Source organism: Apus apus, chromosome 6 (assembly GCF_020740795.1).
Source record: "Apus apus isolate bApuApu2 chromosome 6, bApuApu2.pri.cur, whole genome shotgun sequence".
NCBI lineage: Eukaryota > Metazoa > Chordata > Aves > Apodiformes > Apodidae > Apus > Apus apus.
This window is the reverse complement of record NC_067287.1, coordinates 24,262,296-24,279,497: the sequence shown is the minus strand read 5'-3', so window position 1 is coordinate 24,279,497 and position 17,202 is coordinate 24,262,296. Positions and strand designations below refer to the sequence as shown.

At 42.4% G+C, this 17,202-nt stretch overlaps 1 protein-coding gene across 1 annotated transcript in view; it reads left to right on the top strand.

Moving 5' to 3' along the window:
* TTN (titin) overlaps window positions 1-17,202 on the top strand; it is a 240,899-nt gene that overhangs the window by 53,449 nt on the left and 170,248 nt on the right. The window contains exons 46-76 of the mRNA XM_051623291.1: window positions 455-733; window positions 1,807-2,370; window positions 2,841-3,122; window positions 3,245-3,523; window positions 3,879-4,157; window positions 4,256-4,534; window positions 4,657-4,944; window positions 5,065-5,343; window positions 5,446-5,727; window positions 5,835-6,113; window positions 6,219-6,497; window positions 6,593-6,871; window positions 6,990-7,277; window positions 7,378-7,656; window positions 7,795-8,076; window positions 8,202-8,480; window positions 8,624-8,902; window positions 9,008-9,286; window positions 9,412-9,699; window positions 9,891-10,169; window positions 10,374-10,655; window positions 11,253-11,531; window positions 11,636-11,917; window positions 12,432-12,710; window positions 12,835-13,122; window positions 13,328-13,606; window positions 13,708-13,986; window positions 14,090-14,368; window positions 14,466-14,753; window positions 14,885-15,172; window positions 16,263-16,544. Coding sequence (XP_051479251.1) covers window positions 455-733; window positions 1,807-2,370; window positions 2,841-3,122; window positions 3,245-3,523; window positions 3,879-4,157; window positions 4,256-4,534; window positions 4,657-4,944; window positions 5,065-5,343; window positions 5,446-5,727; window positions 5,835-6,113; window positions 6,219-6,497; window positions 6,593-6,871; window positions 6,990-7,277; window positions 7,378-7,656; window positions 7,795-8,076; window positions 8,202-8,480; window positions 8,624-8,902; window positions 9,008-9,286; window positions 9,412-9,699; window positions 9,891-10,169; window positions 10,374-10,655; window positions 11,253-11,531; window positions 11,636-11,917; window positions 12,432-12,710; window positions 12,835-13,122; window positions 13,328-13,606; window positions 13,708-13,986; window positions 14,090-14,368; window positions 14,466-14,753; window positions 14,885-15,172; window positions 16,263-16,544 — 9,006 coding nt within the window. The remainder of the gene's footprint in view (window positions 1-454; window positions 734-1,806; window positions 2,371-2,840; window positions 3,123-3,244; window positions 3,524-3,878; window positions 4,158-4,255; window positions 4,535-4,656; window positions 4,945-5,064; window positions 5,344-5,445; window positions 5,728-5,834; window positions 6,114-6,218; window positions 6,498-6,592; window positions 6,872-6,989; window positions 7,278-7,377; window positions 7,657-7,794; window positions 8,077-8,201; window positions 8,481-8,623; window positions 8,903-9,007; window positions 9,287-9,411; window positions 9,700-9,890; window positions 10,170-10,373; window positions 10,656-11,252; window positions 11,532-11,635; window positions 11,918-12,431; window positions 12,711-12,834; window positions 13,123-13,327; window positions 13,607-13,707; window positions 13,987-14,089; window positions 14,369-14,465; window positions 14,754-14,884; window positions 15,173-16,262; window positions 16,545-17,202) is intronic.

The following is a 17,202-nucleotide window of genomic DNA, read 5'->3' as shown; positions in this document are numbered from 1 at the left end:
AAGCACAGTCAGGACAAGCTGTACCTCAGTCCCAACCACTTCTTCCCATTGCTGCCAATGATGTGGGCCTGCTCTTTCCACTTTTCTCACTAGTGCACCCTCTCTCAGTCTTTAGAGGAATTGCGCAGTTGTAGCACAATTTCTCATTTACACCGTATCTCACAGATTCAGAATAGTGTGATATGTGTTTGCATCACATTGTTATTATGCATTGCTGTTGCACATTGTTTTTCCATTTTCACCACTGTGTTTCCTGATGTTATGCACTGTAACACTTTCTGTCCACTGAGCCTGGTACTGCTTTTATTTCCTACAGATTTTTTTTTTTTACAGTCACTTTATGTGGATTGCAAGTAAATCACTTTTTTTTTTTTTCCTCAGTCAGTCACTTCAATGTTACTTTCCAGTGTGTCAGCAGGCAGGGCTTTGAGCTACTCTCTGCTTCTGATTTCAGTTGCACCAATCCTGAGGAAAAGGCTTGAATCTCTGGAAGTGGCTGTAAATCACGTGGCCAAGTTTACCTGTGAGGTAGAAACTGCTCCCAACGTCAAGTTCCAGTGGTACAAAGCTGGCCGAGAGATATATGATGGGGACAAATACACCATTCGCACCTCCAACTACCTCTCCACACTGGAGATCGCAAGGCCTCAGGTTGTTGACTGTGGAGAGTATAGCTGTAAGGCTTCCAACCAGCATGGCAGTGTAAGCTCTACAGCCCTTTTAACAGTTACTGGTGAGTACAGACTTCCAAGCACTTCTCCTCCATAAAATATCTTGGTATATTGTAAGGCTTTCACTGCTATGTGTCAAATGTTTATGGTGGGGCTCTTGATGTTATTATATATAATCCAAACCTAATTTTGACAGGCATAAACATAGAGAAGGAATATTTTTTTTTTGAGAATGTTGCTTTTAGGTGCTTTCTGTATTTAGAAAAGGGATTCAGTGTGAAAAGTTTCAGAAGGGAAGAAAGAAAGGGGAAATAGAGAGCACGAGGAACTAGATCACCAGAAAAATGGGATTGGCTTGTGAATACATTCTGAAAGAAGGCTTATTTAATGTCCAGGCAACAAGAAAACATATACTTTTGAATCTGATTTCTTTGGTGTAATAATCACTGTGTGATTATCCTAGCACCCTATGTTTATTCTGCAGTTGTACTTGTGAGGCTTTGCAGCTATGCATACCTGAACATCTGTGTGCCATGGCCATGGGGAAACTCTGTGTGACTGGGGAAATGGATTTTGGAAAACAAAAGAAGGTTTAAAGCTGTTTCAATTTGCAAATCTTTTTGTCTATTGAAAGCTGTACAATTATCTTTTTTTTTTTTTTCTTTAAAAAAACCCCACAGCATCTTTTGGCCTTTTAGCGCATGGTAATTTTTCACTGACTTTTCTCTTTCTGAGAGGAGTCCTTATGTGATCTTTGCTAAGTGCCAGACGCAGAGACTAGAGAAAGACGCACAAACTGTGAAGTGCATACATACTTGTCCATCTTAAGGGAACGTGTGCAGACATGACAGTCTTGGGGGAGGAATAAGTTCTAGGTTTTGGTTTATTTTTCTTTAATTTGTACATTGCTCCGGAGATTCAAAATTAATTCAAGCTCTGGAACAATATACAGACCCAAGAAGTACAAAACCAAAAGCCAAAATTCATCATCTTCAATGCCTCTTATCTCCTTCGCTGCTTAATTCTTTTGCTTAAGAGTGTCCAATGACAAATTGGTCTCTCTTGCTCTCTGTCCCCGTCAAATGTGGAGAAAGAGCATAAACTCTGGATAACAATGAACCCCTTTGTTTTGCAGAAGCACTTCCACCAACGTTTCTTACCAGACCTGAATCTATCACTACTTTTGTGGGCAAATGTGCCAAGTTCCTGTGTACTGTTACGGGCACTCCAGTCATCGACGTCGCCTGGCAGAAAGATGACACAACCATTTCACCTTCAGACCACCACAAGATCTCCAAAGTGGAAAATAAACATGTGTTAGAAATTTCCCTTCTCACCACCAGTGACAGAGGGGTTTACACTTGCAAAGCTTCCAACAAATTTGGGGCTGACATTTGCCAGGCTGAAATGGTAATTATAGACAAGCCCCACTTCATTAAAGTTTTACAGTCCGTGCAGTCAGCAGTCAATAAAAAGATACGTCTTGAATGTCAGGTAGATGAAGACAGGAAAGTAACAGTAGGGTGGACAAAGGATGGAAACAAAATCCCTCCAGGCAAAGATTATAAAATTTACTTTGAAGACAAAATAGCCTCACTTGAGATTCCTCTGGCTAAGCTCAAGGATTCAGGCCATTATGTGTGCACTGCCTCAAATGAGGCAGGAAGCAGCTCCTCTTCTGCCAGCGTAACAGTGAGAGGTAAGATAGTCCTATGTCCTTTTTATCTTTACTCTTCTTGGGTTCTCCATTTCTTCTTTTGCAGGCAAAAGTCTCCTTTGGGCTGAAATCATGCTGTGAACTCTTCTCAGACCTGGCATCAGGTCAATTCACCTCTTGCTCCTTTCCCCTGTGGTCTTCCTGTAAACTGTGTGTTGCTTCAATAATTCTTCCACCAGCCAGACGCAAGAATTGCCCCTGCACGCAGGGGAGAAATGGATGGAGGAGGCAAGAGAAACCATGACAACTGCAACTCAGCAAAGATTCTGCTGAACTTTTCTGAATTCATTTTATTCTTATGCTAGGAACCAATCTTTCAAAACTTTGTATTTCAGCCTTCCTTCCCTTTTTCCTTTTCCCCTTATCCCTTTCCTTTGTGTTTCTTCCCCTGTATTCTCCTTCCCTTTCCTTCTCTTTTATTCCCTTCTGTTTCCTTTTCTTCTGATTTCTAGAACCACCATCCTTTGTGAAGAAGGCTGATCCATCTTATTTACTGACACCAGGCGACTCTGCACGCCTTCAGTGCAAAATCAAAGGGTCTCCTGAAATCCAGGTTACTTGGTTCAAGAATAATAAGGAAATTCGTGAAAGCAACACACACAGGATGTCCTTTGTCAATTCTGTGGCTGTGTTAGATATTTTGGAGATGAAAGTCGATGACAGTGGGAACTACTCATGTGAAGCTGTAAATGAGGTGGGAAGTGACAGCTGCACCACCGAAGTAGTTGTCAAAGGTCTGTTTTTGCTTTCTTGCTCCTACCAGTTCATTTTTGAGAAAAAAAAAAACAACAACCTTCCTTTCTTTTTTTTTTTTTTTGTCATAGGTGACTTAATTTTTTTCTCGCTGCTTTTATAGAGCCTCCATCTTTCATCCGAACACTTGAACCAGCAGAGGTAGTGAAGGGAACGAATACCATTCTTCAGTGTGAGGTTGCTGGCAGTGGACCATTTGAGATTAGCTGGTACAAAGACAAGAAACAGATTCGCAGTAGTAAAAAATACAGGCTGACCTCCCAAAAAGCTGTTATTTCTCTGGAGGTGTCCTCATTTAATAGCGCGGATGTCGGTGAATACGAGTGTGTGATAGCTAATGAGGTCGGGAAGTGCATATGCAGTGCAACATACATCTTGAAAGGTCAGTGGAAGAGAGAAGACCACTTACTGAAGGGATTGGCAAGAACTTTTTGTTTCTTAAAATGTCTTTTCTTTGGATTTGTGGGTGGCTAGGGAGGGCAGGGAGGGAGTGTACCTTCTTCTCTTGAAATTTTGTATCTTAACTCTTATGTGGTGTCAAATCTGTGAATTTGAAGGACGTTGAGCTTAAAGAGTCATGCATTTGCTACCAGCTGGGGAATGCAGCTCTTCCTGACTGCTCTTTACCTGAATTGCGCTGCATGTACTGTCTCATAAAATTGTCTTTAAGCAACAGAATTCATGGGGTGATATGGTAGCAGATGAATATTTCTTCCTGTCTCTTTTCTTTGAACTAGAACCACCATCTTTTGTTAAGAAAATTGAAAATGTGACAGCTCTGGCTGGAGATAGTATTATGCTACAGGCTGTTGTGAAAGGGTCAGAGCCTATATCTGTGATGTGGATGAAGGGCAGAGACATTATTCAAGATGATAACAAAGTTAGAGTGACGTTTGAACATGGTCTAGCAACACTGCAAATTACCGGTGTCCAGCTGAGCTCTGGTGGCAAATACACTTGTGTGGCTGAAAATGATGCAGGAAGTCAGTCCTGCTTTGGTGAACTAGCAGTAAAAGGTCAGTGGAGTACTGCTGTGATCCTCACATTGTCTCCCACCTGAGAGGAAGAGCAATTTCCTTTTGTCCTTAACACCAGTTGTTTAATTCTGTTGTAGAACCTGCCAAAATCATTGAAAAATCTGAAGTGCTCCAGGTAACAGCAGGGGAACCGGCCATTTTGGAGTACACTGTCACAGGCACTCCAGAGCTAAAAACCAAGTGGTTCAAAGATGGAAGACCACTACCTGCCAGCAAAAAATATAGGATCAGCTTTAAAAATAACATTGCACAGCTCAAGTTTTATGCCACTGAAATGCAGGATAGTGGCGAGTACACCTTTGAGATATCCAACGATGTGGGTGTCAGCTCTTGTACTACCAGCTTCACTGTGCTAGGTTGGTCTGACTCTTGGCAAATAGCCCTATTACTCTGCTCTGAGCCCGACAGAGCCAGAAGCAAATCTGTATGCCTGTTTTCCTCATGTGTTGGTTTCTTTCATTTTTTTCACTCCCAACAGATCGCACTCTTCCTCCCTTCTTTACTAAACCACTGAAGAATATTGACAGCATCATTAACACCTCGTGCCGACTAGACTGCAAAATTTCAGGCTCTCTTCCAATGACCATCTCTTGGTTTAAGCAGGACACTGAGATCACATCAAGTGCCAAGTACACAGTACACTTTGCAGAAGGCTCTGCATCTTTAGAAATAAAACACCTAGATGCAAGTGACGCTGGAGTCTACATTTGCAGAGCAACAAACTCTGCTGGTAGCAAAGACAGCAGTAGCACGTTATTTATAAAAGGTTTGGCAATTTGTTTCACATTTCTTGGAGTTTTACATTTAATGTGATAATACTTTTTTTCCCCATAGTGCAAGCCATACGTCTTACTTTTGACAAATGTTTCCTTTTAATGAAATCTAGAGCCACCCAGCTTCACTGTAGAACCAGAGTCTCAAGAAGTACTGCCTGCTTCAACTGTACGTTTCAAAGGCACATTTAAAGGCACAACACCCCTGACAGTGAAATGGTTTAAAGGTGACACTGAACTGGTGACAGGAGGAGCCTGCTACATTATGACAGAAGCATTAGCAAGTTATTTGGAGCTTTATGCAGTCAAACCAACGGACTCAGGAAAATATACTTGCAAAGTCTCCAATGTAGCTGGTTCAGTAACATGCAGTGCAAACTTGTTTGTAAAAGGTTTGCATTCTTACTCTCTTTTAAATTTTCAGCTGCTGGTTTGACCCAGTGGCACTCTTTCTTGTCTTCCTTGTCCTGAACAAACTCTTCTTAAATCCACAGAACCTGCTGCTTTCAAGGAGAAGCTAGAGCCAACCCATCTGGTAAAGAAAGGTGGATATGCTGAGTTGACCTGTGAAGTCACTGGTACTCCTGAAATTAAAATCAAATGGTTCAAGGATGATAGAGAGCTAAAAGAGTGTGTCAAATACAGGATGTCTTTTTCAAAATCTTTGGCAATACTCCGTCTTACAGATGTTGACCCTGAAGACAGTGGGGAATACATTTGTGAGGCCAAAAATGATGCTGGAAAAGATATTTGCAGTAGTGTTGTTACAATCAAAGGTGTGTGTGACATCCAGCCACCCAGTGTGTCTCTTTAAATTCGGTGCAGTTTTACAGGCTTTGAAAGTATGATTAATACAAACTGCACTCTCTTTTTTGCACTGTAGAGTCACCTTATTTTAGCAAGGAGTTTCAATCCATGGAAATCTTGAAGGATTCTGATGTGATTTTGGAGTGTGAGGTGCTTGGTACACCTCCTTTTGAAGTGTTTTGGGTGAAAGATGATAAGCCCGTGCGGAGCAGTAAGAAGCACAGAATAAGCATTGAGAAATCTTTGATTAGCCTCCACGTTTTCAGGTTTGATGCTTCTGATGTTGGCAAGTATCAGTGTAGAGTAACAAATGATGTTGGGAGTTGCTTCTGCAGTTCAGAAGTCACACTGAAAGGTTAGTGCAAGGTGGAGAATGCCACTAGCATGCCCTTGTCCCAGTGTGTTTTCCATAACACATTGTCATGCACCAGTACTTATATAGCTACTTTCTTCCTGCCAGAGCCCCCCCAGTTCATGAAGAGGATAGAAAACATTAGTTCCCTTCGAGGAGGCACAGTTGTGTTTCAGGCTGCTATTAAAGGTTCCTTGCCCATCACTGTGTCCTGGCTGAAAGACAATGATGAAGTGATTGAAGACAGCAATATCAAAATGACCTTTGTGAACAATGTTGCCACTCTTCTGGTGAAGTCTATTGAACTGAAACATGATGGGAAATACTTCTGTCAGGCTAAAAATGATGCAGGAATTCAGAGGTGTTCTGCTCTGCTGACTGTGAAAGGTTGGTCCTTCCCCTCAGAGCTTGCATTGATCACAGGTGGTTCCCTTGTGATTTCTACAGGTGCCCTTATCAATCTATCTCCTTGTTTACAACAGAACCTGCTACAATCGTGGACAAGGCTGTGTCAATAGATGTGACTGAAGGAGACCCAGCAACCTTGCAATGTAAATTTTCGGGAACGAAAGATATTACGGCCAAATGGTTCAAAGATGGCAAGGAACTGACTTTAGGCCCAAAATATAAGATCAGTGTTACAGATACTGTTTCAGTTCTAAAGGTGCTTCATGCAGAAAAGAAAGACAGTGGGGAATACAGTTTTGAGGTTCACAATGACGTTGGGAGCAGTAGCTGTTCTGCCAGCATTAACGTCCTAGGTGTGTATGGGCTCACCTTTATCATTGTTTTTACATACAAAATCTTTTCTTCCATGCTGACATTTGCCAAAATCATGCTTTAATTTCAAACATTGTCTTTTCACTCTGTCTTGGATAGATCTCATTATACCACCTAAATTCACCAAAAAGCTCAAGAAAATGGACAGCATTAAGGGGTCTTTTGTCCATCTGGAATGCATAGTGTCTGGTTCACATCCCATAAGTATCCAGTGGTACAAGGACGGCCAAGAAATAACAGCAAGCGCAAAGCACAAATACTCTTTCCATGATAATACTGCATTTCTAGAAATCAACAATCTGGAAGGCACAGACAGTGGCTCTTACACCTGTGAAGCAACAAATAAGGCAGGAAGCAACCAGTGCAGTGGATTTTTAACAGTCAAAGGTTTGAGCTCCTTCTTTTTCTTCTGTTAGGTATCTCATCCATAATATTGGAATTCCACTGTCTCTGAGCGATCCTCTCTCTTCCTTTTCACATGTTATAGAACCGCCGTATTTTGTGGAAAAACCTCAGTCCCAAGAGGTTGTGCCCAATGCTAGGGTTCAGTTCAAAGCACTGGTGAAAGGCTCTGCTCCTCTGCAAATAAAGTGGTTTAAAGACAGCCAGGAGCTCCTCTCTGGAGCCAACCGATCTGTCTGGAAGGATGACACATCTAGTGTACTGGAGCTCTTCTCAGCTCGGACAGCTGACTCTGGGAACTACACTTGTCAGATAAGCAATGATGTGGGGACTGCAACTTGCAAAGCAGCTCTGTTTGTAAAAGGTGTGCAACCCAATATTCTTTTCATCTTTGTGGTTCAGATTTTTCTGTAGAATAGGAGGGGAGGGAGTAGAAAACCCTTTGTATTCTTTAAACCACCTTAAATATTATAAAACCTGACATTTTCTATTCATCTTCTAGAGCCCCCTCGATTTATTCAGATGCCAACTTCTGTAGTAGCTTTGCGTGAAGGACAGTCCACCGCTTTTGAGTGCCAGGTAGTAGGCACGCCAGAGATCCACATCACATGGTACCTGGATGGGAACGAAGTGACTGACCAAACTAAGTATGGCATCTCCTTCATAGATGGTTTAGCCACTTTGAAAGTCACTCAAGCCAGAGTGTCCGATAGTGGGATTTATGTTTGTGAAGCCCACAATGATGCAGGTAGTGAAAGCTGCAGCATCGAGCTGAAAGTAAAAGGTTGGTTTTGAACATCTTGTCATCCAGCTGTGCCACGTAGCTGGGGTGATGGAGTAGGGGAGAGTTCATCTCCCCTCAAAATTCTTCAAGGTTACTATCTACTTTCCCCTCATTCCTCTTTGTAGAGCCTCCAACGTTTGTTCGGGAGTTGAGACCCACTGAGGTAGTGAAGGGCTTGGAGGCCATGCTTGAGTGTGAGGTGACTGGTACTCCTCCATTTGAAGTGAAGTGGCTCAAGAACAATAAGGAGATGTTCAGCAGCAAGAAATATGCCCTCTCCACCAAAGAATCAGTATTTACTCTTAATGTGTCTAACTGTGATGTCTCAGATGTTGGTGATTATCAGTGTATTATATCAAATGAAGGTGGGAGCTGTTCTTGCAGCACAAGACTCAGCTTGAAAGGTCAGTCCCCTGGGAAACATAGTGCAAATATTACATTCCCTTGCTACACTGTAGTGACTAGGATGACTTTATATGATTTCTCTTTCCTCTCTTCCCTTTCCATGACTTGTTTTTTAAACAACAACTGAAACCTCACACCACAGAACCACCATCCTTCATCAAGAAGCTGGAGAACGTCACTAGCATTTTGAAAGGCACTGCATTCTTCCAGTGTGTTGTAGCAGGCACTCAACCCTTATCTGTGTCATGGATAAAAGATGAGAAAATGCTAGAAGATGATGAGCACCACCATATAACTTTTGAGAACAACGTGGCCACACTGAAATTCACTGATGTTGACCTCAGCCACAGAGGGCGATACACCTGCCAGGCAAAGAACGAGTCTGGCATGGAGAAGTGCTTTGCTTTGCTTTTTGTACAAGGTGTGTACATGGTGTGACGCTTCGAGGTCATCCATTATGAGTACTTGCAGTGTCAGTCCCCTATCTGTGTATCTAACTGCCATTTTCATACACTTTATACCTCAGAGCCTGCACGGATCATAGAAAAGGCTAAATCACTTAAAGTCACTGAAAGAGACCCTGTGACTTTGGAGTGTACTGTGGCTGGGACACCAGAGCTCCGGATAAGATGGTACAAAGATGGTAAACAGCTCCTGCCCAGTAGATACTACACAATGAGCTTTGAAAACAATGTGGCCAGTTTCAGGATTGAACCTGTATCAAAGGAAGATAGTGGTACATACAGTTTTAAGGTTGAAAATGACTTCGGAAGTAGCACCTGTGAAGCTGTTCTGACTGTGCTAGGTTTGTATTGTCATTTGGAAAATTTGCCAATTCATCAGGGAGGGAATGAAAAACTAATAATCTCTGTTTGTGAAAGATAGGCAAAAAGGTAACCAGTGTTTTTTGCCATTTTGTGTGTTGGGCAGATCAATCAATTCCTCCTGGATTTATCAAAAAGCTAACCAAAAAGGATACCGTTCTGGGATCTTCCATCCAAATGGAGTGCAAAGTTTCTGGGTCACTCCCCATTACTGCAAAATGGTTTAAGGATGGAAAGGAGATAACTGACAGTGCAAAATGTAGAAGTCTGTGCCATGAGAACACTGTGTCACTTGAGATTGCCAATCTAGAGCTGGCAGACAGTGCAAATTACACCTGCAGTGTCTCTAATGTTGCTGGGAATGATTCTTGCAGTGCCGTCCTGACTGTGAAAGGTTTGAAATGCTTTTGCTACTTCTTATTCATGATAGAAGCTGGGAAAATACCTTAAATCTTATGCTAACGTAACACTCTTATACCTCTTATTAAGGTGGAAAACTTGTTCACCATGCTTGCCTCAGTAATTTTCTTCTTTCTTAGACCTTTCTTATGTAACTGAATATTTATTTTTTCTTAAAAACTGCAGAGCCACCAAGCTTCTTAGTAAAACCTGAAAGCCAGCAAGCCATCCCAGATTCCACAGTGGAGTTTAAAGCCTCACTAAAAGGAACACCACCCTTTACAGTAAAGTGGTTCAAAGAAGACTTAGAACTTGTATCTGGTCCAACTTGTTTCATTGGGATTGAAGGGTCAACTGTTTTCTTAACTCTTTATTCGGTGGATACTTCTAGAAGTGGGCACTACACTTGCCATGTTTCAAATGACGTTGGCAGTGATTCTTGCATTACAACATTTATGGTAACAGGTGTGCACTCTTTCTTGTTGTGTTGCAATCTTTTCCTCTGTTTCTTTTCTTGCCTTTTTGCCAGGCCCACCTCAGTGATCTTTGATACACTGCCAAGTGAATTCCCTACCCTGTGTTTGCAACTCACAGTTTGGCTCTTTTCCCTCTTTTTTTCTTTCTGTTATTAATTCAGATCTTCCTGACCCCACTTTTCTGGTTTTTTAGAACCACCCAAGTTTTCTAAGAAGCTAGAGGCAGCAAAAGTAGTCAAGCAGGGTGACTCAGCCCGGCTTGAGTGCAAAGTGAGTGGATCTCCAGAGATGAAAGTTGTGTGGTTCAGAAATGACCATGAAATTGTTGCCAGTGAAAAATTCCGGACATCATTCATTGACTCTGTGGCTGTGCTTGAAATGAATCACCTCAGTACTGATGACAGTGGTGACTACATCTGTGAAGCTCACAACCCTGCCGGCAAGGCCAGCTGTAGCACCAAAGTCACAGTGAAAGGTTGGCTATCCTCTTGTTGTCTGACTACTTCCTTTTTTTTGCTGGTAGTTTTATCCCTTAGAAATCCACAGGAACATGAGATCAATTTCTATTTTCAGGACTGCCTTTTTCTTCATGTCTTTCTTGTTTCTTGATGCCCCTTCTCCTCTGCAAGGGCCTGAACAAGAGAGATGTTCTTAATGCAGATGAGTCCTAAGATAGGTGCTCCCCAGTTATATGATTGTCAACATCCAAGACAGATTATAGTGGCAATTGTTATATCAAGGAGCTGAAATATGAAGAACAAAATGCAGATCCAAACTGATCAGTGTCAGTTTTTACACCTTATATTTGAGAATACTGCCAGCTATATGAGAACCTATACCCTCTCTACCAAGGATCACCTCTCTATTTATCTTCTCTACAGAGAATCTAAGAGCTCTGAATGCTCACCTACCCACAAGATCATTTCATATTGTGTCCAGAAAATTAGGAAAGTCTTTGCCCAGTCTGTTGATTTTCTCAACAGAGTTGTGTAGAAGCTGGTATCAGTAAACTGTTTGTTGGTCAAATAGCTCCAGACTCCTTTCTAAAAATGTGCCTTTCTTCCCTCGTTAGAACCTCCTGTCTTTAGCAGGAAGCCCTCTCCAGTAGACATGCTCAAAGGAACTGAGGCTAGCCTGGAATGCGAGATTTCAGGAACACCACCATTTGATGTTACCTGGTACAAAGACAGGAGACAAATCCGCAGTAGTAAGAAGTATAAGGTTACTGCCAAAAACTATCATACAAGTGTTCGCATTCTTAATGCTGAAGCTGCAGATGTTGGTGAATATCAGTGCAAAGCACAGAACGACGTAGGAAGTGACACCTGTGTTTGCATTGTGAAGCTGAAAGGTAATATATTGGCACATATGCCTTCTACAGTGCTCCCAATCGCACTGCATTGCTCTTCTTTATGTAGACACTGTATTTACTATAACTTCATATTTCTTCTTCAGAACCACCAAAATTCTTGACTAAAATAACCAGCATGACTGTTGTGGTTGGTGAACCAGTAGAGTTACAAGCAAGAGTGGAAGGCTCCCAGCCGATTTCTGTGCAGTGGCTTAAAGACAAAGAGGAAGTTGTTAGAGAAAGTGAAAACACTAAGATCACATTTATGGAAAATATTGCAACTTTACAACTTCTGAGCACAGAGACAAGCAATGCTGGAAAATACACTTGTCAGATCAGAAATGATGCTGGAAGTCGCGAGTGCATGGCTACCTTAACTATTCTAGGTTGGTAAAAGCACAAGTTCATGAAAGATTTTTTAAAAGTTGGGACCTTGGCTATTTAGTGTCACCTGAATACTTTGCTTATGACCCTGAGTTCAAAACAATGACAATGGAGAATCCATTATGTTCCAAATAAGCATTAGTCAGGTTTCTTATTTCCAGTTATCCAGGAAAAGGGGAGAAAGGATCCACAGGCCTCTACACTGTGGTGTGTTCCAGCTGACTGGATTTCTAAGTCACGTCTTGTGATCATGCCTGCTTGGAGAGGGACAGACAGTTGCATTTCTCTCCTAGGACTTTAAAAATATTTTTATTGCCGTTTGGAGAGCATCTAAAAATCTCCAGCTTAAGGTAGAATAAAAGGTGGAAAAAACAATGCTGAAAATTTTATGCAGGCTAATAAACTGAGATATCCTTAGAATCAAATGTGTAGGTCCCACCTTATAGTGGCATAATACTTATGGCTAGTATTAATCGAAGCCAGTTCTCACCATACATGTTACCTGTCTCCTTCCAGAGCCTGCAGTCATTGTAGAGAAAGCAGAGCCAATGAGAGTTACTGTAGGAGATGCCTGTACTTTGGAATGCAAAGTGGCAGGCACACCAGAGCTTTCCACTGGATGGTTCAAGGATGGCAAAGAGCTGACCAGCAGCCAAAAATACAGAATTACTTTCCTCAATAAAGTATCTACACTTAAAATTATGGATGCAGAAAAGGAAGATGGTGGATTGTACACTTTTGCAGTGCAGAACGACGTGGGGAAAAGCAGTTGCACAGCATCAGTTGATGTTTTAGGTTGGTTGGGTTGCTTGTCTTCTATCTTTTACAAAAACTTTCTTTTAGTCATGTTCTCTTTCCTTTCTTCCATTCCTTACCTTCTTTATCTCTAACCATGGATTTATTATGTTTCCTTACGCAGATCGAATTATTCCTCCTTCTTTCACAAGAAAACTAAAGGACACGCCTTCTGTCCTGGGTTCCTCAGCATTGTTGGAATGCAAAGTGTCGGGTTCACCTCCTATTTCTGTTACCTGGTTCCAAAATGGACTTAAGTTAGTCAATAGGGAAAAACATCAAATCTCCTTTTCAGATAACCTGTGTATTTTAGAAGTGAATTCACTGAGTGATTCAGATACTGGAACTTACACCTGCAAAGCTACCAATGTAGCTGGTTCAGATGAATGCAGTGCTGTATTGACTGTACAAGGTCAGTATATGATGGTCCGGAAGCTCTCTGAGCTCTTTTCACTTTCTCTCTTGAAATTTCCTAGAGACTTTTGTAAATATACTTGGGGAAAATTATGGACTGGAAAATAAATATTCTGTTCTTTATCTTCAGTATGTGTGTGGGAATACCGGGGCTATGCTGTAGCAACCTGTCATTGTCTCTCTATTTTCTCTTGTGTGTTTAGAACCACCTTCTTTTGAGAGGATACCAGAGCCTCTGGATGTCTTGCCAGGCACACGCATCACTTTCATGTGTGTTATTAGAGGAAGCCCTCCTTTTAAGGTGACCTGGTTTAGAGGGGCCAATGAGCTTGTGCCAGGGGACAAATGCAATATCTACTTGGAGGACTCCATTACAGAACTGGAGTTATTTGATGTAACTGCTCTCCAAAGTGGAGAGTACACTTGTCTAGTGACTAATGATGCTGGCAGGGCAAACTGTACAACACACCTTACAGTAAAAGGTTTGTAATGATTGCATCTCTCTATTTACCTTTAAATATTGTTTCCTTCCCTCCATTTGTCCTGCTGTGCTCAACATTTATGACTTCTTACCCTTCATTAGAGCCAGCTGTCTTTGTGAAGAAACTGAGTGATCAGTATGTGGAGCCTGGAAAGCCCATCATCCTGGAGGGCACTTACACTGGCAGTCTGCCTATCTCTGTGACATGGAAGAAAAATGGCTATACCATCACTCAGTCTCAGAAGTGTAACATCACCACCACAGAGAAATCTTGCATCTTGGAAATACTTGACAGTACTAAAGAAGATGCAGGACAATACACTTGCCATGTTGAAAATGAGGCAGGAAGAGATGTTTGCGAGGCTGTAGTCTCTACTCTAGGTGTGTGCTCTCTTTGCTTGCTCTTCTTGCCTGTTCTTTCAAGCGTATACTTTACAAGGTCTGGAACTATAATGAGCCAATCTAATCACTTATCTTTTTTTAGAACCTCCCTATTTTGTTACGCACTTGGAGTCTCTTGAGGTGTCAGTCGGGGATTATACAACGTTGCAATGCCATGTTGCTGGAACACCAGAAATCACTGTGTCTTGGTACAAAGGTGATACAAAACTCAGGTCTACTCCTGAGTACAAAGTGTTCTTTAAAGACAATGTTGCTACACTTATTTTCAACAAAGTGGTTAGTGGCGACAGTGGAGAATATATCTGCAAGGCAGAAAACAGTGTAGGAGCTGCATCTACAAAGGCTCTCTTAACAGTTCAAGGTGATAATTTTTTATTAGCTTCCTGCAAATTATTTTGCTCTTGCAAAACTCTAAAAAGTTGCTTCCTGGGCCATACTTATACTTCACTTTCTTCTAGAGCGCAAACGACCACCTTCCTTTGCAAGAAAATTAAAGGACATCGAGCACCCTGTTGGCTTACCCCTTAAATTTATGTGTCGGCTCAATGGCTCAGAACCCATTAATGTCACTTGGCATAAAGATGGTGTGCCGCTAAGTGATGACCACAATGTGCACACATCCTTTGTGGATAATGTTGCAGTGCTGCAACTTGTGCGAATCGAGTTGAATCATACTGGGCTGTACTCTTGCACAGCAACCAATGCTGTGGGCACTGCCACCTCAAGTGCTAGGCTCACAGTGACAGGTGTGTTGGCTTACAAAACTTTTGCCTGGTCACAGGCTCGCCCTACCCATTTCATAGATACAATGGTATCTGTGTGTTGGACTAGCTTTTTCATGAGGTATTAGTATTACACTCTTTTCTTGTGTTTCTAGAACCCAAGCAAGCACCTGTCTTTGACACCAAACCAGAGTCTATTGATGTGCCTTTGGGAGAAAGTGCTGACTTTGAATGCCAAGTTACTGGAGCCCAGCCAATACACATCACCTGGTCCAAGGATGGTCGGGAGATCCGAACTGGAGGAAACTTCAATATTACATTTGTAGCCAATACAGCTCACCTTCGAGTGCTCAGAGTGGGTAAAGCAGACTCTGGCCAATATACTTGTCAAGCTAGTAATGAAGCTGGAAAAGACTTTTGCTCAGCCCAACTCAGTGTCAAAGGTATAAAGATTAAGTCACCTTCATTTACGTGTTTTCTTTTTCTTGGACAGAGACCTCTTTGTTACTGAGTCTGATCTTCCACCCTTTCCAGTCAGGAAATACATAGAAAGTAGTTTTCTGGAAAGCAGATACATATCATGTGGTGACCACCTTCTATTGTACTGCATGATGGTAAAAGCCTTGTGTATCTGAAAAAATCTCCAAGGGGAAAGGTCCCCTTGTGAAGCTGCTTGTGTGGAGAACTGCACCCACCTTGCTTTTTACATTGTCATTAGTGCTTAAACGACAATCAAAGGGGTATTCACACATAACAATTACCACATGAAAATGGTGATACCGTAGATATAACTACCTTGCTTTTGTAGACCAGCATTGGTGACTCTTTGAAATTTACTAAATATTTAATTTGCAGTTCAGACTTGCTGATTTAATCTAGGCTATGCAGCACTTAAAGTCTTAATGCAGAAATATGTTTTAAAGATGTGTATCACAGAATTTTTTTATTTGGAAGGAACCTTAAAGATCATCAAGTTCCAGCTCCCCTGCATGGGCAGGGACACATTCCACTAGAACAGGCTGCTCAGAGCCCCATCCAACCTGTCCTTGAACACCTCCAGGGATGGAGCCCCAACAACATCTCTGGGCAGCCTGTCCCAGTGTTTCACCACCCTTACACACTTGTAAGCAAGTGAAAGTATCCCTACCATGTTTCTGCTGCTCCTGAAGGTGAAGAGCTTGTCAGGTCTTTCATGCTGTCCTGGGGATATTTTCGCTCCTCAAAGGTAACAGCAGAATTTCCCTTGAGAGGAGCAATTGTCCTTCATGTGTTTTTCACAGCTCAAGCTGTCTGATGCAGCAGGCTCCAGGGTTGGCGGGAGTAGTTGTAGTTGTTGTCTTTGCCTTCTTTTTTCCATCTTTTGTCTTTTCTTTGAGAGGAAACTCTCTTTGGGGTTGCAGCCAGCTGCTGTAGCTTGCTTACTTTGTTGTGCCCTAATACCTTTGTGCTCCCCATAATTCTTGCTAAGCACTGTAGATTTCACATGGCTAGCAGGTACATTGTCACTCTCTACATACTTGCTCTGTTCTGCAGAACCTCCTAAGTTCATCAAGAAGCCCGAAGCTTTGCGGTTCGTGAAGCAAGGGGACACGATTCAACTTGAATGTAAAATCAGTGGCACACCAGAGATCAGAACCATGTGGTACAAAAATGATCAGGCACTCCAGGCAAGCGACAGGCTCCACATATCCTTCGTAGACTCCCTGGCGATGCTAACTGTCTTGGATGCCAACGCTGAAGATGCTGGCGATTACATATGTGAAGCCCATAACTCTGCTGGCTCAGCCAGCTGCAGCACTTCAGTTGCAGTGAAAGGTTAGAAACACAGCTCCACACACCACTAGACTCTCTTGGTTCTGGGCTTACTCCCAGCTGCACATCCCCTGGGACAGGGAGCTGCTGTTATGCCAGTCAGTGGCTGCTGGAGCTGTCACCCTCCAGCTGCTCTCCCATTCAAATGCTGCTGTGTTTAAGCAGTGGACACCAGACAGGGAATAGTGGTGCATGCTCAGCACTGTGCAGCCATTTCCTTGTCTCCCCAGTTACATCAATATGAATAAGGCAAGCATGTCAGGTCACAAGGAAAACATGGACTAGATGGAGCACCAGCCATGGTGAGGGAGCTGGCCAGACTTTGCAGACATCCCCCTGCCTCCTTTTTATACACTATGATCCTGGCAGGAATGACATTTGAGACGGAAGAGGAGGCTGTGTTGTTGAGCCTTGCTGAGGGTAGCTTTCCTGACTGAAAGAAGCAGGGAAAGCTGTAATGTGGTCCAGGAGAGAAAGGAGAGTGGCATTTGGGGAGGAGCGCTGAGCATTGACTCCAAACAGGTGCAGAAGTGTCACATTGTCTGCCCTTTGGACTCTGACTGCTGGGATGGCTTGCTAGGAAATACCAAGGGCTCAGCATTTTTTAGAGATGAGGCCACATATTTGGAAGATAAATATAGGTTTCCAAGGATAAGTGTAG